We start from the raw sequence: 23,274 nt of genomic DNA, 5'->3' as shown, positions 1-23,274 counted from the left end.
TTCGATGAATAATTCAGCAATTACATTCATTATAGAGCATTAGGCTCCCAGGAGTTCAGATTTCTCTGCCATTCCCAGAGCAACCTGAAGTATTTCCTCAGGTTTACCCTCCTTTATCATCTTTACCCTAAAATTTAATACATTAAAGATTATAGAATATTATGGCAGATGCAATAATATCTTCGAGCTTAGAAGGATCAAGTTTTTTATCCATATTATTGAATTCCGAGCAAAGTATATTTTTTTACTCTTGTAAGTATTCTTTTACACTATCCCGCTTTATCTTTTTTTTATTTGAAACAGTTAGTCTTTGAATCAATAGGCTGCTGTCGTGGTTTAAACCAAATCCGCACAGCTCGTTCACTCACTCCCCCCCTGCTCCCCCAACTCCCGGAGAGCTAGGAAGGACAATCCAAAGAATGTAGCCCCCACGGATTGAGATAAGCACAGTTTAATGGCTAAGGTATAACACAAATCATTACTGCCACTACTACTACAAATAATAATGATAAAGCAAACAACAAGTGAAGAGAATACAACACCTCACCTGCCACCGACCCATAACTCACCCCACCCTGCCCGACCGAGCACCAACCAATACCTCCTCCATTCCCCAGAGCTCCAGCCCTTCCGACTTTCTCCCGGTTACATCCTGGGCATGACGTGCTATGGTATGGAATACCTCTTTGGCTAGCCTGGGTCAGGTGTCCTGTCTCTCCTTCCTCCCGGCCTCCCTCCTTCCCCTGCAGAGCATGAGCTCAGAAAAGGCCTTGGACAAACCAAACATTTGAGCACTAACTCAAAACATACTTGCTATCAGCAACCGTTCTCAGCCCGAAAGTCAAAACACAGCACTGCACCAGCTACCAAGAAGGAGAAAAATTACTGCTACTGCTCAAACCAGGACAGCTGTTCATAAGACCAAAGGAAAAGGGTAGCCAGACTGTGATCCTCAGACTAAGTGAGGAGACAATGGTAAATCTGAGTTTGTTATTTCTTTCTCCTGGGTATCAAAGAAGACTAGCTCTGCTACTCTTCTTGGTTCTTCTGAGAAATATAGTACTTTACCTTATATAAAACAATTAATATTGAAATACATTCAAAATAACCAGTTGAAGGGAACTTATCACCCAACAAACATAAAATAGTATAGTAAATGAAGACCAGGGCTGCTCTAAAGTTCTACCACCATGACACTTTTTATTGAAGGGGATTGCAGTACCAAATGCAAGTTCAGAGACTCTGGAGAAGAGATGTACAGTCTCCAAACTCCACTTTTTTAGTTGGAAGCACAAGCAGGGTAAAACCATGCTTGTTACATCTCTGCTAGCCAAGCCATCAGATTTATTTAGTCTGGGACAGAGCAGAAGCACCACCTAATATTAAGGTGTCCTGAATCACAACAGCAAATCTTTCCTCAGGCTTTTCTGTCACTGGTGGGAAATGAGCAATGTCATCAGGAAGGGAGGTACACCCTGTTTTTGAAGACTAGTGCACTGGCCTAATTGTAGGGGATGATAATAAAATATACATTACTTCACAGGAAAGATAAACTCTTTTTTTTTTCATCTATTTTTTTCCTGAGAAACACAATGGCCTTATGCTCCAGCAGCAGGCTCCCTTCACTCCTGCAATGAGTACAGAAGAGTGTTGGAGGGAGTAATAGGAAAATCCATGCTACAGGCCTAATTGGCTCCATATGGTACCAAAACAGGGAGACTAATATTGTATAGACAGTCTCCCACTGTTTCACCAGCACCAGTCAGTCTCTGCTGTGACACTGGCACTAGTGCTCCTCCGGACTGGGACCTGGTATTCTCATTGTTATCCCATCTGAGCCAAACCTGTGCTGGGATCTGCAAACTTGTGGGAGCAAATTTAAGGTCGATTTCTGAGTAGAGAAGAACCCAGAATTAAAGGCTGGATAGGAAACTGTGTGTCTTCAGCCTCCAAGATAGTGAGGGCAGAACTAAATCTTTCTAAATTTTTGTTGATTTTTCTACCTTAAATTTCCAGCAGTATCATAGTTTGTGTGTATGAGAAGTACCCTCTATGCTATTTTTTTAAGCTGAAGCAGTTGATTGTGCAGTGCATTGGCCAATGCCACTCTCTTGTCGGGAATGTACAGGAGGACAGTGACAGGTCACACTAAATAAATCTCTGTGGGTTTTTACCCACATTCTTTTTGTACTTGGAGTACTACATGCTCTTAGTTTCCACCACCATCTGCATCAGCAAACACATGAACTTACTTCCTTGTACCCATTCAAACTGGACATAAATTTCTACAGCAGAGATTACTGAACTTTCTTTGCAAACACTGTGAAAAGAAAAACAAAGCATACGAGTTTATGTTTCAAAGGTGACTCACACCAGATAGTGATTTATCATGGGATCTTTTGCAGGCCTCTTTTTGGTCTGCTAGTAACGCACACAGCGTTACTGAAGACTCCCAAGTGTTCCGGCTCAGAGTGATGTGATATGGTGGGGATTGCCCTGAAACAAGTGATTGTGCTCATTAAAAATGATTTCTGGTATGAAATAGAGACAAGAGGCAGTTAGAACATCTTGTTGTGACCCTTCTCCTCCCTGTGGAGTTAGGATGTGCAAACATGGCTCATAATAATGACAACTTGTTCTTAAAAGGAATGAGTGCAGGCCGGAGGCAGCGGAAGGATTTTTGGTTTCTGTGCTGATCAATGCCTGTGTCTACACATTTGACTTGCACAACTGAAATTGCCTGATGATACTTGAGGATTTGCATTTGAGGAACAAATACACAAGAGAAACAGCTATCAGCTAATCCATTAAATGCAGCATTTCTGTGGGTGGAATAAAATGTAATTAAAATGGGATTTCTCTTAAAAACTATTCCTTTTAAACATGTCTTCATATGGTAAAACTCATTTGCTCCTCAGGATGCCACATTAAGAGGTGGAACTACATGAAAACAATTCAATTTTCTATTAGGCTTTTATTATTATTTTACATTTACACTCTTATTAGATTTGATTAACTTTTCCTAGTAAAATTGAATGAAGTGGACATCCTGTCCTATGTCACAGATTTCCATACCAAGTGAGAAAATTTATGCAGTGTATATGTTATCTAACTGTTTAAATACAGATTTTACTGGCAAATAAATGAAAACAGATCTCATGGCTACAAATTTCTATTAGATGTTCTAACTGCTTGTTCGTATATCACTGGGCTGTACACCTAAAATACACGGTTTTGTCAGTCTGGTGGTTGGAATACTCAGTTTGAAACCCAGAGACAGCTGCATATGATAAGTTAAAAAAAAATTTTAAACAACATATCTTCTATTCCTGTTTAAACAGGAATTACTTTTTCTACATATTTCATTGCTTTGAAATATTTTAGTTTGTGGAAATGACCAAAAAAAAGTTGCTAACAAAAACCCCTAAAGCTCGACAATTACTGCTAACTTTCTCTGCTTGCCCCTTTCTTCACAATGTATTCCTTTCAGCAAAGCATTCTGCACAAATGGAAAAGCTGAAACTTCCCTCTGGAATCCTTTTAAAAGGGAGGTTATAAATGTTTTATATTGCATCTCAGGGTATTATGCTGTTTCCCCAGGAGGCCGAGCCTTCAATACGCAACTTTAAAAGTGCTGTAGGTTAGTTACCTGCTTCCTCATTTACTGTCTGCATGAACATAATGTCCTTTACACTAACCATGTAGTAATGAGTGGCAAGGAGAGTAATTTCTTTGGCTGTACAAACACCTCTCTTAGAGACTATTATATTTGCAAATGAAGTGATCTTTCTGTCACTGGTATTTTTGTTACAATTTGCCACTGCTGATCAGCATGAAGAGTCTTTACAGAGAACTCCCATTTCCATCCTAAGGTTTTGTTTTTTTTTCTATGGCTATTGTATTTTAAATAGAAACAATTTCATAAACTAGAGAACCTCTTCTTCTCCCTGAAGGTCTTTCACCCTCTCTCTTTACAGACACAAAAATGCTAGTAGTTTTACACCACAGTGGCCAAACACATTATGCATTAGCCACGTATTTGAAGAAAAAAATTTTTCTTAATTTTTCTTATTTTTCACATTCTACCTCTGGCTACACTGGGACTGATACAACTCTTTCTTGGGCAAAAACAGAACTCCAAGTGGACATATTGAGTTTATGAGTGATGCCCACCATGCAAGTGGAGGTGCACATGGCAGAGGACTCATCTCCTGTGTCTGCCTAATTATTCCCTCTGGAAAACCCAGAGCTGCCCTTGCCTGGCTCCATGTGGTCCCAATAGGTAGCTCTCCATCTCATGTGAGTTGTAACTGTGCAGCAGAGCCTCTAGATCCCATTCCATTTCACTTTTGCTGAGTAGGGCTCTGTGTTATTTTTATTATATAAAAAAAAAAGTCCCAATTACATTGTAGAAGGCAGGCACAGATTTTAGCCATGATGGTTGCATGCACAACTTGTGGCAGTCAATAAGGAACTGAATAGTTTTAAATACATTCCAGATACAGCTGTGATCATGGTAGGGAGAAATTTCACTGCTGGGAAAGTGACAGGTAAAAACTATTTTGATATTACTGTTCAAATTTGAATAGTCTTTGTTAAACTTTACAGTTAACATCTACAGCTTTTAATGGGACAGTTCCCGTCTCTTAGAATTACTGCTTGGAAACTCCTCTGTCTGCATTTGAAGGTCATCTCTGTAACTGTAGAGGTGAGGTATTAATGAAAGCTAATTCATTAACTAATTCATGGAAACTAATTATGCAGGAGCTTAAAAGGGGTTGTGGAACTACACATTGTGGTTGTATTACTCCATTAAACATTGAGCTCTCACTTGTGTAAACAGGCTTAAGTCACCAGATTATAGGCAACTCTTGTTGACAAAAAGAGATGGAGAAAGTTAGTATATTCCAGAATGTAACTTCTTTATGAAGGTTTGCCTTAATGAACAAACCTTGTACAAAAAACCAAAATATGTAGATGAGTAATAACATTCATACTTATTTACATAAAAATACAGCTTTTACAGTTTCATTTAGTAAGTACTTTGCAAATGCTACCAGTGAAAAACTCCATGAGAATACACTCTAACGAAACACGAACTGTATTTTACAGCATGAAGCTGTTTCATGTAGCTTTGTGTCATGGTTTAAGCCCAGCTGATAACTCAGAACCACGCAGCCATTCACTCACTCCCCCTCTTCCCTCTGCTCCCCCCACTTTGGGTGGGATGGGGAGGAGAATCAAAAGAATGTAAACCCCATGGATTGAGATGGGAACAGTCCAATAACCAAAGTATAATATAAAACTACTACTGCTACCACCAACAATAATAATGATAAAAGGAATAACAAGAGGGGAAAAGAAAAAAACAACAAACAAACCAATAAACCCAAGTGGTGCACAATACAACTGCTCACCACCCACCGACCAATACCCAGCCCGACCCGAGCAGCAATCTGGGCCTTCCAGGTAACTGCCCCCAGTTCATATAGTGGGCATGACGTGCTGTGGTATGGAATACCTCTTTGGCTAGTTCTGGTCAGGTGTCTTGTCTCTGCTCCCTCCTGGCTTCTTGTGCCTCTCCTCACTGGCAGAGCATGAGAAACTGCAAAGTCCTTGATTGAAGTAAGCATTACTTAGCAACAACTAAAACATGGGTGTGTTATCAGCATTGTTCTCAGACTAAAGCCAAAACACAGCATTGCACCAGCTGATAGGAAGGAGAAAAATAACTGTTACAGCTGAAACCAGGACACTTTGTAAAAACATCTTTTCCTTAGATAAAAGAAACAACTTAGAACTGGTGTGATCATTTCCATGAAGAAGGACAACTCTGGTATTACCAAATAACTATACCGCAAACCATGCTTATTATCTATGTAGTCATTGGCTTCTTAACAGCATCTGTACCACTACTAATGAAATTTTTCCATAGGGATGGTAGGTCCAGAAGCAGGTGAACTGATATCTTCTGCCCATCACATATTTCATTGCTTAAGAAAGGTTTTCACATAGTATGTTGTGTCGTGGAACTGCTATTGCTATTGCTCTAGACTTCTACTGCCCTGAGAGGCTGCTATGACAGTGCAGGGTAATAATATACACAGATGGGCTACAGGAATGTTGGGACAGTCCTCAGTGAAGGCTTCCTATTACTGAAATCCACATACTGCCATGTGTATGATCTCACTGGAGCAATTGGACTAACCCAAATGCTTCCCTTTGCACAAAGAAAAGAAATTCTTACCTGAAGAAACTTAACCAGAAGGGACAAGCCCTATCTTTCCAAACCACAGAGGGCATATGGAGCCACTCGGGTGACTGAGCACCATCACAGTCCAACCGCTACCTCACTTCACGGTTTTAACTCACAGATCTGCAGATGGACTAGGCAAAGTCATTTGGCTTCAGGCATTTAGGAAGCTGATGTTCTCACAACCTTAAAAAACGGTGAATATTCTCTAACTGCTCCTCCCTTCGCCTCTGTTCTACAAGACCCCATGGCACAGCCCTCCGGCTTAAGTTTTCAGCCTCTTCCTCCAACAGACAGCAAAAAGGATGTGTCTGTAGGAGCAAAATTGGAGTAAGACTTGAGGAACAGGGATGAATTTTCCAAGAGAAGAACTTTGCAAGCAGAGAGTTGTAGTCGCTTGAGCTTCAGTTTGCCTGTTTCTTGAGCCAACAGGTAAAACTGCATTAGCTGTCCCCTAAGTCACACTGTCCTGGAATTATTTCAGTGTAGAATTATTTCAGTCTAAAGTGGTGTGTGTGTATAATTATCTATACCTGACACACAAATTCGAAACACATATGGAAAGCAAAATTGTGTCATAATTGGAAGAGCAAATCATATTCACCTTGGCAACGCACTTTTTAAGGATGTTTCGCTGTAGTGCAAGATGAGCCTTAGGAGTTACTGGGCCCTTTGAATGATACAAAGGTGTAAAAATCTGACACAAATCACACTGTTAGAGGAGTAAACTAATCTTATTTCACTAAGAAAGTACTAACAATAGGGTTTAGCAGCTCATTGTATTAAATATCTTTTCTAGTGATGAGTCACAAGAATTATGAGACAAATTACAATATGCTCTCACAGAACAGACAGTAATGTAAGTGAATCACCTGCTCTCTCCAAGCTTTCCTCCTCCCTCATGAATTAAGAAGTATCACTGATGCAACAGGATCACAAGCAGAATGTACTTGAGCTATTTCAGGATAAATGAGGAACAGTGTCTAAAGAAAGCATGCCTAGTTGTTTTCCTTTGGAGTGGATTCAAAATTTACAAGGCACAACACAAAAGTCTTGGGAAAACCTCCTGCTGCTCTGTGTTAAGGTTCTTTAACTTGTAAAACTAACACATTACTTTGTGCTTGTGTTGCTCTGAAGTTGAGGACAAGCTTATTTTGCTGGCATGAATAATTTGCTCACAGAAATCACCTGCTATATGTATTGGCTATAACTTCCTGAGCTGTCAGCTACCTTCAGTTGCCTCCTGTGCATCTCCCCTGAAGCCTATTACAGTTCCATACACAGAACCAGACCTTGGGAAGTTCAGCTCTTCTGAGAAGGGTAATGTAGGATGGCCAGCTGGAAAAAAACCCCAGGAGGAATGGAGCAGCTGCACACCTGCCTCGCTCAAACGCCTGCTTGCAAGTGCTGCTGTGTACTCAAAAGTAGTTCAGCTCCTGTAGAGGATAAATATTTGTTACAGCTAACAGACATCTTTGCATAAAATTAGCACATTTGGAAGCATGTGAAAGAAAATAAATGAAAGCGCAGCAGTGCAGTGTTTATGTTACTTTGATACAAATACTTCAAAGCAAACTAGCCACAGCCCTTAAGACTTACAGGGCCTGGGCATACCACAGAGGTTTCTGCAAAGTCTCTTGCACAGATCTTTTTATCAATTTATTTACTAAAAGAAAGCTCACGATCTACTTCCCTGCTGTCCTCCTCCCTGGGGAGTTCGCTACGAGCACGGGAGCTGTGATGGCTGAAGGAAGGGCACAGCTAGCTGTCTCCAGGAAAGACAACATGGCTGGGCGTTGGGCTGAGGCCAGTGATATCCAAAGACATGGACTCCAGCACAAAGCTTACTTCTGGTAGGACCTAAAGCATCTGGGATGCTTTCATCCTCTTTCACCAAGGTTTTTGCACAGCCTCATTCTTGCTTTCTAAAAAGGGTTTTTCTTAAAAAGTATTTTTGTACCAGAATTCTGTCCTGCATTATTTTCCCAGTATTTTCTTGAAGAATTGTTATGGTAAAAAAAAAAAAGAAAAAAAAAGAACATATCTTTTTGTTGTCGCTCTTGAAAGAGGCATCTCCCTGACGGAGCAAATTCTCCTGCAAAGAGTTTTCTATTGCCACAGCCAGGCTTCTTGTACACAAAGCAATGTATTTAAAGGTATCTCTGCATTAAACTCGAGGCCTTCCCCTGGGTTTAGCATGCAGTATTTAGCTCGCTGAAGAAGAATCTTAGGCCTGTCTCAACTATCGCTGTTAAAAATCTCTTTGCTGGAAGAGCCTTATTATAGCATTGAATACTTTGTGCCTAGAAGGTGCTATTTACTCCACGCTGTCTTGAAGGAGGAGGTTCAGCTGTTTGGGGGATTTGTTATATGTTCCAAAAGCGTTGGTGGTGTTAAAGCAATAAGTGTTATTGGGGAGCTAAAAAAGAAAAGGTAGTGCATTCGTCTGCACACCACTACCAGTATTTATTTTGGAGCAGCATTTGGATGCTCCTGACAGAGAACAGCAACCCAATGTGCCACAGAATGTGGAAATACATAGAATCACAGAATGGTTTGGGTTGGAAGGGACCTTATAGATCACCTAGTTCCAATCTCCCTGCCACAAGCAAGGACACCTCCTACAAGACCAGGTTGCTCAAAGCCCCACCCAATCCTTCCAGGGATGGGGCAGCCACAGTTTCTCTGGGAAACCTGTTTCAGTGCCTCAGCACCCTCACAGGGAAGATTTTTTTTCTTAGAATCTAATCTAAATCAACTGTCAGTTTAAATAGAGAAGTAGCTTTCACTACTCCCTATGCCAAGAAGTTCATAATAAAATACGATGGTATGCCTCTAAAACCATTGTTCCTAATGTATCTAAAACATCTACCTGTTCCTTCTTCACAGTACTGTATTGTTGAGTCATAAAAGTTATCAACTAACCTCTACAAACACATTTTTGCAGTATTCACAAGTTGTACCTTGTAGTATCCACTAATTAAAACAAATTTGCAAATAAAATCCATGTGAGTATCTTATCTTTTCCCAGCCCTATGTGTTACTACTTTGTGCTACCAAGAAACTGGCAACTGATGGACTAAAGAGAGCTCTCATAAAAATGACACCCTAGAACATTTTCCTTGTCACTGCTAGAACTCTGTCTCTCTGAGCAAATCTAAATTACCTCTGCCAAGAATGAGCTATCCTCAGAGCTTGGGAAAATACCTCTCAAGTTCCTGTTCTCCTTGCGGAAGTGTCCCAGATCACATCATGAGTCAGGCATCTTTGTATTTTGGAAAGAGGATGGAGCTCTAGTCCTCCTCCTATCATCAGTCTGGGTTTGCCATTTTATCTGTATGAAACAGCCACAAAGCCAGGATCACTGTGTAGGGAGATCCTACAACATCCAAAATTGTTCCTTTGCTAGCCCACAGAGTGCCATGGCTCCAGATGTAGGAGGGCCAAAGAGCCATGATACAATGTCTGACTCTCTGGTGCCTCTCAAAAGTTGCGAGGTATTGGCATAATGAAGAGGCTGCTCTCCTCTACAACCCAGCAAATGGGCAATCCTGGACAAAAGCAACACTGGGTCTTAAGTCCCCTTTTCACAGTGGTGCCCTCACTCCCCAACTGCATTTGAAGATGGCGACCCTTTCACATTTCAGAATCAGGATGTGACACCTGAACAATGCACTAACCATAGCGACACTCTCTCATAGAGCATAAACACTCACTCTCCTGTTGCCAAATTGTATTGTCTCTTGACAATTATCCTGTCGGTGTTTAGACAGGAAAACTCAAGAATATCCCAGTCCCTTGCTCTTTTTCTCTGAAGGCATGTAGTCAGAGACAGAGCTACACAGATTTTAGGGAGAAAAAAAAAAGTGTCAAAATATTGGCAGCATACTCGTGGTGACGAAGTAATAATAAAGTGAAGGCAAGGGAGTATTTTGTACTAAACTATTCACCCAGAATAGGCTTCTCTGACTGTTTTGCAAGTTATGAATTTTAAAGCTACTCACAAGACTTAATAGATGCTAAAAACTGCCTGCTAACTTGCACTATCATTCCTGTTACCAAAAGTGGTTACTGCAAAACCTACTGCAATAATTAGTTATAATACATTAGACTCTATTTCCTTTATCTTTAAAAAATACCAGTAACCAAAATATAAATAGCTTTTCATTAGCATCATTTGGAAAAGACAGCACATGAGATAAAACTGAAATGTTTTCAGCAAGAACTGTTTTCATACATAAATCAAATCTCTGAGAATTTTAAAATGCATTCTATAAATGTGCTTGTGTATATATATATGCATATACATATACAAACTGAAAATACATAAAATGAATTCTATTTATTTGTGTCATTGATAGATGAAGGTATGAAGAACAAAAGTGTATGGGGATATTTCCCCTCGTAAAGGTAGTTAGAGCAATTCACAAGATTACTAAGTTGTGTGCTCCTCTTCAGTTAACCTTGTATTCCTCATGCATTTAAACAGTAAAGTTCAGGTCAGCATGTGCTAAATTTTGGCTGATGCAGAAAAGACGTTAAAAACAATCCTGAGATGTAAATAGTGTGTGTCCAGGAAGGTAGGAGGATGAAATTCACGTTCTTTTAGCTGGATGGTGAGACACTGCAGTCAGGATAACGCAATACTGCCTGCCCTGATAAACTGAAATTACAGTCAAGAATAAACCCTCTGCGTGCAATACAACTACCTGCAATGAAATGAAGGGAAGATGTAGCTGACTGGCAGTTTCAGGTTAGAGAGTTCTTGTCATGTGCACTCTGAGATAAGGTTTTGGCAGGTAGGACAGGAAAGGAAGGGAGAGGAGAGAGGGAGAAGGAGAGGGAGAGGGAAAAGGAAAAGGAGAGGGAAAAGAGGAAGTAGAAGGAGAAGGAGAGGGAGAGAGAGAGGGAGAGGGAGAGAGAGAGAGGAGAGGGAGAGAGACAAGGAGAGGGAGAGGGAGAGAGGGAGAGGGAAAGAGAGAGCTCACAGGCTATCAGGGCACTCATATTTGAGAGCTTTGCATATGGTCTGATCTCTTGCAAATACAAATACTGTAGCAGACTCACAAAATGGACCTAATACAGAAATGCAAACCTCATTTTGCTGTTGAAACACTTTGCCTGGAGAGCTGACTATATCAGTAACACAGGGGTTTCTGCTTGGAGCATTGCTCCCGTTACTAGGAGCAGCAGGGATGTCTGCAATGGTGTAAGCTTAAGTAGGATGCTTATGGAGGGAGTTTAATCCCTGTGATGTAGTTCAAAAACTTGTTTAAAAAGTTGTAAAAATGTAATTGGTAGGATCTTTACTCCTTATTTTTCACTGCTTGTAAACAGTAATTTTCCTATAGGTTTCATTATGCTACCAAATTTACGCACAGGTTATGTTCTACTTCCTGATGCAAAAGACAATTTTGAGACTATTATATTCCTTTGGAAAGATGAACACTTAGAACTAAATTAAAGAGAAGACACTACCATTTTCTCACAAAGAAGACAAAAGGCTTTTTGCACAGGAGACAAAACTTTCTCAAAGCAGCACACTTCACAAAGGAACTTATTTGTCCAGGAATTAAGGAATATCACAAAGCTAATCAGCCTTCTCTTTTAAGTACAAGGTGCTTTACCGTGCTCATGACTTCTTCCAGAATCATAAGGCAAGACAGTGCTTACACTGTCTCCCAGCCAGTGTACACACTTCCCTTGAGAGGGAAGGAGAGAACAAAAAGAGGTTCATGAATTACTGGAAGTTACAGAATGCAGTGTATAAATTATGGGAAGAATATATAGCACATCCTGGCACTGTTATTTTCTGGTGACCTACATTAAATGTTGATGCATGAATTAGCTATGGCTCCAACAATGCAAAACCCTGAATAAACCTAAATAATCTGAAACTTCTGTATGAAATCTTACCTTCTGCTACTTCAGCATCATTAATATTGCCACATCATTCTCCAGTGAGTGAAAAAAGAACTGTCATTACAGATTTTTGGCTCTACCACCTTTCCTTCCTTCTTAAACAGTTTGTTCGATCAAAGATCTTTCCTTTTCTACTTCTCCCCTGGCATGGCAGAATAATGGAAAATAAGATTGGCAGGGTCTTCAGCAGCATTTCTGTATCATCCACTGGTCTCCTTGTACTGAACACTGCCCCTGCAAACTTCTGTGTTTTCCGTGTTGAATGTATAATAATGAAAATATAAGTGAGGACAATATATTTCTGTGACCAAAATTTCTTGAATTCTCCTTGTGAGATCAGCAACTATTATTATTTTCAGATAAGATTTGTGCCTATTAATTTGACTCACATTAACCAGTTGTTGTTTGCTTCAATTTTCCTTCTAAACCACAAACATACAGTTTTCTGTGAATGATGATGCAACTCATAAACGAAAACCCTAAAATTGATGTGGTGGAGGTGGTGCTTCACACCTATATTCAAAGCTTTTTTGGATATCTTATAGTCTATATCAAGTGCTAAATGATAAGAACAGTTTATATAGCTCCCTACAGTGACTAATACTTAGTTTGAAGTCTTCTCCTGCCAGCTAAAAACAATGATTCTAGCTGGCGAAAGCAGCAGTACCAATCTTCTCTAAACTAGTTCACCACAGCTTCATCTGTGTGTTTGAAACAGGCCACATCAATTCACGTTACTCAGTGTCATTTATCAAATCCTATCTGCTATCTCTGTGATTTTGATCAGAAAAAAAAAATTGCTAAAACTACAAAATCTGGAGAGCTTTATTAAGAACAACAGTAACCCCTACTGGATTGTGGCTGTCTCCCTGGAAACCTAGAAGATAAAACACCTTGTACTGCTCTGTAAAAAAGGCATAGCCTGCCTAACTACGATGAAGAACGAGTGATTTCTCTGCTTGCAATAAATTTCAGTGTCATCATTTCCTGGATTAAATTGGAAATCCTGATGAGTTTACACTCCAGCTTGCTGAAAGACATCTGTTCCTTAGAAATTCAAATTCAGAGCTTTTTTTTTTGTATTTACAGATAAGCTATGAAACCACGCGTATGCCAGCTAGTTTGTTTCTGCATTAAAAATTACAAGTACTAGAACATATTTATTTATGTGCCTGAAATTAAGGGCCTTCACATACGATTAATAATGTAAACAAATTACCACAATTTGCTGAATGCATGTCCTAAACTCATCTGAGTCCTCTTCAAGTATATTGCGATGTGTACTGAGCTGCAGGGAGGAGAAATCGGAGAAGAGGTACTGTAAGCTATTGTAATAGAAATCTCCCGGTCTTGTTACGCAGCATATATATTAATATCACAAATTCAGCATTCCAGTTCTTTCCGCATATTTCTGACAAATAAAGAATATGTTAGCAGAGCTATTTTCAGTTACATTTTACTCTCCTGTCAGAAAAGTTTGAGCACTGTTTCTGCAAGTTTTTTCTAGACTATCATCTCAAAGTAAGACCTCTTTTTACTGGGACTGGAAATTGGAATCAGAGAGTTCCTTTGGGCTACCACAGAAGCTTTCTGGTAACGTGGAAAACTAAATAGAAAGGGAAAAACAGGAAAAGGGAAAACCTGAATGAAAGTCTAACATCAGATATAACCTTATTAATTAATCTGCTTAGTGTTAAACATTCAAGATTCAATTTTATGCATTGCTTATTTCATAGGAATTCTACCTTTGCTTACCAATGTGAAGTAATCAAGCTTGGTTACAATACAAAGGTGACAGAAAAAAGGCATCTGCATTTGGGATGATTAAGTAAGTGAGCTGAAGGGGAATGATATTCTCAATAGACAGTGCTACAGAGATCTCAATGAATCTGAGAAACAACAGACAGAGCAAAGACTGGGGAATTTCAAAAGCTCTTATAAGTATTTCCACTGTCTTTCAAGTATATACTACACATACGCCTTTTCACACTGAATTTTTTTTTCCACATTCAGTTCAATTCACCTTAAAACAACTTTTGAAAATGAAACCCCTTTATTTTGAAAGCAGAACCCCAGATTGTGACCACTCGGCATCAATTTGTGTTAACTTGCTGCTAATGGACACACTAGGCGTGCAGCAACATGAAACATGTCTTAAGTGCTTCTCAGAGGCATACCTACTCCGTTTAGTCACCTAGATCCCCTTTGCTATGTGTGGGAAGAAACAGGTCCCTAAACTAGCCAACAGAGTGTACCGGAGACAGTGGTGTGCTTTGGACTCTACTCCTCTTCAGTCTCCTAGTTTTACATTATATATGTGTGTATTTATACACACACACATACACATACGTGTGTGTGCAAAATGCACATAGGTACCTGCAAAATACAAATTCTTTTGTGTGTGTAAAATTCATATATGGACATGCAAAATATGAATTCTTTTTTTCTGATGTATAAGAGCTCTCTCTTTAGTCCCCTCCAGAAAAACAATAGGCAAAATAAAAGCACTGGGGTAAAGCCACTTGAATGGATTCTAATTTATAACTTGACTTGAATGGATTCTAATTTATAACTATAGATTAACTACTGCAGAATTTGGTTATTGTTCATAAGCTGTTACGGAGAATGAATGAAGACACCTGCCAGAGGAAAACTGTCAATATAGTAACTACTTCTTTTTCCTTCTTCAAAACAAGCTTACATTACTCAAAGGCCCCAAAGGGGTGTCAGTTCACAACTGCTTACAGTGTTCTTGTAATAAATGATATTCTTTCTTATTTTGATATTTTGCCGCTGCTTTGATGCTTCTAAATTGTCAGCAAAATATATATAGTATGTAGTGCATTCTGTTGAAATGTCTATTTGACATTTGATAATGTCAATGTGACAAATGCGTTCTTTATTGCATAAATGCCCACAATTTCACGTAAAGCTATCCTGGGCTATGCCACAGATAAGATTTCTACTAGAATAAATGGAATATCCAAAATAGACTTGGATAGATGTTAAAACAGGCCAGTCCTAGGATAAAATTGATCTGCCACGTATAAAGCCAAACATCCTTCTGTGTTATGTACCCTAAGAATGTGAAAAAAAAACCCAGTAATAGGAAACAAAGACACACAACTAAGTTATCAGCTATGTTTCTGGGACAGACCCAAAACTTCACTCCTACCTATTAAAATTTCAGACATCTGCACTACCCATCTGTGAGAAGATGAAACGTCATTCCCTTTGAATTTCTATGTGGTCGCAATCTAAATAATTGCTTTTAAAGACCTGTAGGAATAAAAAAGAATAAAAGCATCAGAATGCTTTTTCAATGGTTTTCACCCTTCATTCTCTGTTTCAGCAGTACTTTTCCTTAATAGTTCCACCAGTGATAACTGTGCCTCTGTATTTCACTAAATAAATACATATTATAAGATTTCAAAACACAGAGTCTGATCCAGTCATTAAAAACCTAAAACTCCATTACTATTAAATTTAGAATTTGGCACCCAACTTGAAAATCAAAACTGCATATATTAAAAACCGAAAAAGCTATCAAATCACATCCAAATAACAAAAAAAATTAAACCACAATCCCTTATATTCACTGACAAAATTTGTTTCTAAAGAAATTAATCAGGCTATCTAGAGGGAAGATGCTTTTCACATTTCTATCATGCAAATTCACAGAATAATCACCAATTTGAGCTAAAAAGAATACAATTACACCTTTAGCAAAGCTCTCAGTATCTCTAAGGATATACAGTAATAAAATCAAGGGTGAACAAATAACATTTATATGTGATCTGATAAATATTTTATTGTGTTTTTCTTCAAGAATAATTTTAAATTAAGAAACAAAACTTTAATCTGAAAAAGTTACAGCCATTTCTTGTACATCTAGAACTTCTACAATCATGAAACATTCTAAAACACAAGATTTCTAACATTTTCAGCTCTGTATGTATTCAAACAACATTGCTAATTTATTCAGATGCTTTCATGCAGAATTACTAGAAAACACAGATTTGTTATTCTGTTATTCTTTTCCATCAGAAAGGAAAAGCTATCTAGTGAACACTGAAAAATATAAATAATTGCAAGTATTAAATTATTAACTGTAAAATAATACACCATCTAAAGTACTATTTTAATTTTCTTAATAGTTGCCTTCTTCCCTCAGGCTAACACTAGGACTACAAGGCCTGATTTCAATCTTTGCCTACGCGACAGATGATTTCTAGCATAGCAAGGTTTTCCAAGGATATGACAACACGTAAATTGTAACACAGCTGAGAAAGCGAAAGCCCTTTTTAAGGACATACTTATACTGCAAACCTGTACTCTTTACTTCCAAAAGCTTGGTGGTTTTTTTTCAAGCTGGGAGAGCTGTTAGGTTTATTGTACTGGTACAAAGCACCACTTTTCTGCTTCTGCTGCATTGACTCTTGAAGCTAACAGAGTATTTACTCCTGTATCAGCAAAGGACTCTCAGCTCCCACATGGCTTATGTCTCTTTTCTAAGCACATCTGAAATATCTAATGTTACACCCCCCAGACAGAATGCTTTCTCTCTTCCTTGGTGGGCCTGTTTGATTTCAAGACAGGGTCTTTGCAACTGGCAAGCAGCATGTCAGCAAAAAGAGAGCATAAAGTTATGGGCCTGATCTAGTCATTATTAATTCAGCAGATGCTGTATTAAATTCGATCTCCTATTATAGCTCATAAGAACCTCAGAGTGGAAACACCTGCATTACAAATATTATAGGACATGGCACCACTTGTTAGCAAAATCTTTCTATTTATAGCAACAGGAAGAAATTAGAGCTGTATCTGTGAAAAATGACCAGATCATAACAGGCAGAATCAATCAGCAATTGCTACTGAGCAAGCAATAGTGTTGTGATTTCCAGTGATGACCCATTACAGTTATCTCTGTTTCATTTATAAGACTTTCCCTTCCACTTTCTCTCATAGAATATAAATGTTATTTGGAAGTTTGAAACCAAAATATTTTTCTTACCAAATCCTATTTTCCTTCATCATATGCTGAGAATGAATGGTTCTTCTTGAACATTCAGCTGCTAAAGAGAAGAAAAAAAAGTTTGTATCAAATTTTCATTCTGTCCACTTTGACAAAGACTTTTTCACATTAAGGCTTAAGGGGAAATCAAGATGCTGAACTTCAAAATACAGGTGCAGTCAGACTGATTTCTCCACCTGTGCAGGTTCATGATACTCCTTTTAACAGATTTCTTAAGAAAATGAAGCAAAAAAAAGAAATTATGCAGATACGTAAAGAGCAGAGCATACCACAGGGAAAATGCTGGGAGAATAATGAGAGCTGGGATTGTAGTGCAGTCATATTTTGAATATTTTGCCATGCCTGTCTTCAGTGACATCTCAGTCAACAACTGAATACGGATCTGAACAGACTGATTTGCTAGCTGGCATGTCATTGGGGACTGTCACAAGTGCTTCCAAGGTAAATTACCGTCAATGAAAAGATTCAAAGCAGTTGTGCAAAACTTCAAATCACCTTCTGGATATCAAAATCATTGGTAATACTATGGCTTGCTGAAATAAAAAAAAGTATCAGATGACCTAATATAAAGCAATCTTGGATAAAGATTTGGGGAATTTTCTATTTCTTACCTGGCAATAGTTTTGCTGTACCTAAAGTTCTTTGGGAAAATATATTAAAACTCTGGCATTTTCTTGTGCTATTCTTCTAAGAAAATTTTAAGCTTATTATAACTAAAACTAGTTTTAAGAAAACAGTTGAAAATTGGGCAAACCATCCTTTCTGCTTCTTAGCTGTGCAGCCTTCACTGAAGATTTGCCCACTACTTTAGGCTAGATGTTTTCTTAGAATAATCCGTGACAACTGTGTCATGCAGAACTTCAGGGGTTTATGTATACAAAACACATTTTAGAGGCATTTAGTATGCATGGGTTTTATTGAAGAAAGAATGAGTAAGACGGCCTTGCTAATAAAGCTGCTCTGGAAATAATAATCTATTAGAATTTCAGGTGTCAAAGCAGAATAAGATTATAAAATGTGCTTCAGAAGTTCCCTTAAACTAATGCTATTTTAAAGGTATAGTTTTTAACCAAGATCTGAAGCACTGTGTGAGCTACTTTCTAAATGTCTGCCAAGTTCCACTGTTAACTATATTGTAAAAGGAAAGGAAAACAAATTTCAAGCATTGTTTATAGAAGGGGATTTAAGATCAAATAATGCATTATACAAAACACCAAAGCATTCACTGTTGCTTAAACACTGTAGGAAAACATTATCCAACACAATACTGACACATGCTAACTGTTACATCCTAATAAATACACATATAAGCAAAGGGCAAAAAAATATTTTAAAGTAGCCATCACCAGGTCTCCAATAAAATTCTATCATGTTGACTTTCTATGATACAAAAATAATAATGATCTTTATAATAATAGCTGAAGTACAACAGTTACATTTGCTCACTATACAAATATTCAGTCCATTGGTGAGAAACTGCAATAAAAGTCGTTGCCTATCCTTACAGAGCTCTGCAAATGCATGGCCGTTACATTAATACATCACAAATAATTGCTTTTACTGTAGTTACTTTAAAGTATCTGTTAACAAAACCCATGAAATTGCTCAAGAAATGTCTTGGTTTGTACATATTTTATCTATTATATTACAGGAGCATCTTAAGCAAGGATGACGCTCTACTCCTCTTGGCACTGTACAAATAAGTGTAAATTGATAATCTCCGAAATGACTGAAAGCACACTGCATAGCTATTGTAAATTCTAGCTTCTTACATAAACTATCTGCCATATATGCATACAAAGTATGAACAGTTTGCATAGTTCCACAGTAACAGTTATTCACACCGGGGGTTTTACACTATTCATAAAATACGGGCAGCCAACATTCAGACCAGCAGCCTGATTTTTAAGAATCCACAAACTTAATTCATACACTGTTAACCAGATATTGCTCATACATTCAAATTACAGCAGGAGAAATAGGCTAGCACTTAACTTACATTAACTGCAGAATACACTGATTTATCAAAACAGTAATTGTACTTTTTTTTTTACTTTTGAGGGCATATGTACAAAACCACTTTAAAAAAACCCCCAAAACAAAACCCACTGCTATTAAATAAAGCCAATTTAAAGCAATAGAAAATTAGCCTGAACCAACTTGTGCTACTTGCTTTGTCTGAGCTGCAAGGAGATAAAAACGCATTTGACTAATACGGATGTCCAAAATGGATTACATTTCTTCTGATACTCTAAGGACTATTTTATATTTACGAGCTCTTACCAAAGGCGTGTATCTATGAAAAAAACATCACTTTCTAAAGCAAAGGAAATTAACCAGTAATAAATAAAATTTCAGAGATGCTCAAGAGCTTCAAGTAACAGTGACCATGGAAAATACTCCACGTTACCAACTCACATCACACTTTTACAGTTGGTGTATTTTCCTTTTCATTAAGAATCTATAAATGGATTAGAAAAAGTGCATGTATTACTGGTGGCCATTGGAAGGTTCTTGTTAACCTTTTCATATGCCATCAGAATTGCATATTAACTGATGATTTTTTTAAGTTTTTCTTTGCATGCTTTATCTGTTTACAAGAAAATGCATTCCCAAGCAAGTAGAGTAACACACAATACTGAAATGCACCTTTTAAAAGATTTAAGATAAATATAAAATCCCACCCAAATCCTTGATGTAGATCACTACAGGACACCGAGAGGACTTGAGAGCTTAAAATGAATCAGTAAGCACTTGATAAGTGCTGCATTGATTTACAAGCCCAAAGCTCACTGACCACACTACTGAGCTGCATTTAATTTAGTTCAAGACATGTAAGTATGTGGTTTTGTAATAAACAACTCCATTCAGGTAAAATTTTCTTTAGCTTACAAACTTTACAATTTAATTTGGTTGAGTTTTCTTTTTCTTCTTCATCTGGTAGAGAAAATATTATGAAAATTCTATCAGCTTGTACCTTCCCAATAAGGTGGACCCTAACCATCTGTCTCCACATTCTGCAGCTGCTTTGAGAGCAAATGGGAGGGAGGGAGGGGTTGTGCCAATTGAAATGGCTCTCCTCATTGATCAGTGTTAATTCTCCTAGCATATTTCACAAAACTGTCAAACATGTCTCAAAGCTACACATTTATGTAAAACTTTATTCAGATTACTACTGCAGGGCTATTAATTCAGAGACTATAAAGCTATCCACATTCTTAAGATGTCCATACATTTCTTATCGAACAGCAAACTTCCACACAACAGTTCTTATAAGACTGTTTATTGAATAGTTCAGATGGAGTTTAGGTGTAGTCTGTATAAAAAAAAACCCTCTCTTTTTACGTAAACTGCAATCAAAAATAACTTTACAAAACAGTAAGAGACTTACTGAGACTGTAAGTTTCCTAACATGTAAAACTATAAAGTATTTGTGCATGCTCACTATTCAATTTCCTTCTTTGTAACAGAGTCCTTGTTAAACCGGGTTTCTTTGTTGTTTGTTTTTTTTTTAATCTCAATGTAGCCTATGAAATGAAATCATTGTCATCACAATTTGGATATACAACATCAAAACTGGCACAGAGAAACGTAACTTTTTTTTCCCAAAAAAGGTGAGACAGCTTTTGTTGAATGGTGTCTGCATCAGTAATGTTTTAATAAAACTCTGGTGGCTTTGAAGCACCAGAGAGAATCCTTTTTTCTTTGACATCTTGAAAAAGAATTTCCCACAGATATAGACGGCTAAGGGGGAAAAAGAAGTAGCAGCTTCTTTCCTACATACAGCTCAACGCCACGCACAGCTGCCCAGCGTCGCAAAACAAAAATGAACTTGACAGCACAGGAAGGCATGTCCCCCTCAGGTTACAAGCACATCTGAGATTTCTCTGTGGAGAGGGAAGCAAGCATGAGGGTAAAGCGTGAGTCTACTTTTCATGCATAGCTACTGTGCGCTGCCCCATGTCCTCGGCGCTTTGTCAGACATCAGAGTTGGAGCTGAGGTTTGTTAACCTGGGGTCTGCATTGATCTCGTATCTGTAGTGGTAGCCCTCCATGTGATCCCTACAGGCATCCCTGATGTTATGCATCCACTTTTTTATTCCTTTTCGGTTCAAATACAAAACCAGGAGGAAAATGGCCCCAATGAGAGCCAAGACTATCCCTAGGAAGACGTATGAAGTCTGTAGCTGGGAAGGCAGGTCTATGGGCAGAGAGCAGTTCAGGTCCAAGCTGCTGACCTTCAGCAGGGCTTTGCCAAGCATCTTGTCGGGATAGGCACAGGTCAGGGCTTCTTTGCTCTCCACCTGATCGCTCTCCTTGAGCCAGGCCACCAGGTCCTCGATGGCGCAGTCACAGACCCAGGCATTGCGGCCCAGGCTGATGTGCCGGAGGGTGGGCAGGCCACGGAACTGGGCAAGGGTGTCGTTCCTCAGCACACCCAGGGAGTTGTCGCTGAGGTTGAGGCTCTGCAGCTGGCCCAGCCCCTGGAAGGAGACGTTTCCCAGGCCCACCAGGGAGTTGTTGCTGAGGTCCAGCTGCTGCAGGGTGGGCAGGGCCGTGAACATGCCGGGGGGCAGCAGTAGCAGCCCGTTGTCCGCCAGCTCCAGGCGGCTGAGGTTGCGCAGGGCCCCGGACTGCAGCATGGTGGCCAGGCTGAGGAGGACGCCGTGGTCGCGCAGGGCCCCACGGAGGACCAGCTCCTCCAGCGGGCTCCCGCCCTCCCCAAAGGCCTCTGGGCTGAGGGTCAGCAGGGGGTTGCCGCTGAGATCCAGCTGCCGCAGGGAGGGCAGGGCGAGGGCGCCGGCCTCCACGGCCCGCAGGTGGTTGCCGCTGAGGTTGAGGGCGCTGAGGTCAGGCAGGCGCTGGGCGGGGAAGGCGCCGGGCGGCAGGCGGGCTAGGCGGTTGCCAGTGAGGAAGAGGTTGCGCACGTAGGGCGGCAGGTCGGGCGGCACCGCCGTAAGGTTCCTGTTCACGCACTTGACCGTCTTGGCCGGCTCCGAGCACTTGCAGAGGTCCGGGCAGCTGCCGGGCTGCTGCGCCGAGCCGCAGTCCAGCAGGACGTGCAGCAGCAGCCCCAGGCAGAGCGCGCCGCGCCCCGGCATCGCGCCGGCCCCGCACAAAACTTCGCCCTCCCGGGCGCGGCGAGAAGAGGCGGGAATCGGCTCCCGCAGGGGCGCTGCCTGCTTCTGGCAGCCCCTTGTCCGCGGACAGGCGCTTCCCCTCCGGGCTAGCTCGGCTCCGCTCTGCTTCTCTCAGCGAGACCTGGCGGTAGGGGAAGAAAGGAAGAGGGCAGCGGTGGGGCGGCGTGGCTCTGCTCGCTCACCCACCCTCCCCAGCCCCACGCCTCAGCGTCCGGCAAGCGGCTCACCCGGCCCCGAGGGCGGAGCGGGGGATCCCGCCAAAGAATAAGTTTTCCCCCACTTCCAACGCGCTCCGCCGCCTTCCCACCTGGCCGGTGGCTCCACTGGCGGAGCGCGGAGGGGAAGGAAAGGTCTAACTCACCGCGTCCCACCATTCCCCACCCGCCACTCCCGTCCCGGGGCTCTCCCCCCAGCTCCGCGCCACGACCGATGCAAACTCCCGCACGCAGAACCGGCCGCGGAGCTGCGCCCTGCCCCTCACCTCCCGCCCTGCGTCCGGAGCAAACTCCGCTGGAGAAAGCTGCCGCCACCGCCTGCCCCCAACTCCGCCGCCCACCCTCGCCGCGCATGGCCCTGCCTCCACTGACAGGAGAAACCAACCGCGGCCCCGCCGGGGGGAGCCGCCGGCCACGCCCCGCCGGGAGGGTCCTCTCGGCGCCCCGCTCCCCTCGCCCCCCGGTTCAGGTGGTACTGCCGGAGGCTCACCTTGCCGCCGAGCGAAGCCGCCCCATGTGGAGAGCCCCTCAGCGCGGCGCTCCTTGCTCGAACAGGAGCTCCGCGGCTGCGGGGAAAGCCGGAGAGCCCCGCGGCCCCCTACCCGTCTTGGCAGCGCCGTACCTGTGCTCGCCCCGACTCCGTAGCGAGGGGCACCGCGCCGGAGCCTGGCTGGTCGGTGCTGTGCTCAGCAGTTTCCCCGAGCAGTG

The 23,274-nt window shown here is 40.9% G+C and overlaps 1 protein-coding gene across 1 annotated transcript; it reads right to left on the bottom strand.

The window, feature by feature from the left end:
* Positions 1–20,295: 20,295 nt before the first annotated feature.
* On the bottom strand, positions 20,296–22,927 carry TPBG (trophoblast glycoprotein). The gene is made up of 2 exons (XM_034060849.1): positions 22,833–22,927; positions 20,296–22,472 (listed from the first exon to the last, which is right to left on the bottom strand). The coding sequence occupies exon 2, from the start codon at positions 22,310–22,312 to the stop codon at positions 21,188–21,190; it is 1,125 nt and encodes a 374-aa protein (XP_033916740.1). The 5' UTR covers positions 22,313–22,472; positions 22,833–22,927; the 3' UTR covers positions 20,296–21,187.
* Between the last annotated feature and the right edge of the window lie 347 nt (positions 22,928–23,274).

Source organism: Melopsittacus undulatus, chromosome 3 (assembly GCF_012275295.1).
Source record: "Melopsittacus undulatus isolate bMelUnd1 chromosome 3, bMelUnd1.mat.Z, whole genome shotgun sequence".
Taxonomy (NCBI): Eukaryota; Metazoa; Chordata; class Aves; order Psittaciformes; family Psittaculidae; genus Melopsittacus; species Melopsittacus undulatus.
Note: the sequence above shows the minus strand (reverse complement) of the source record. Positions and strands in the feature narration are given on the sequence as shown.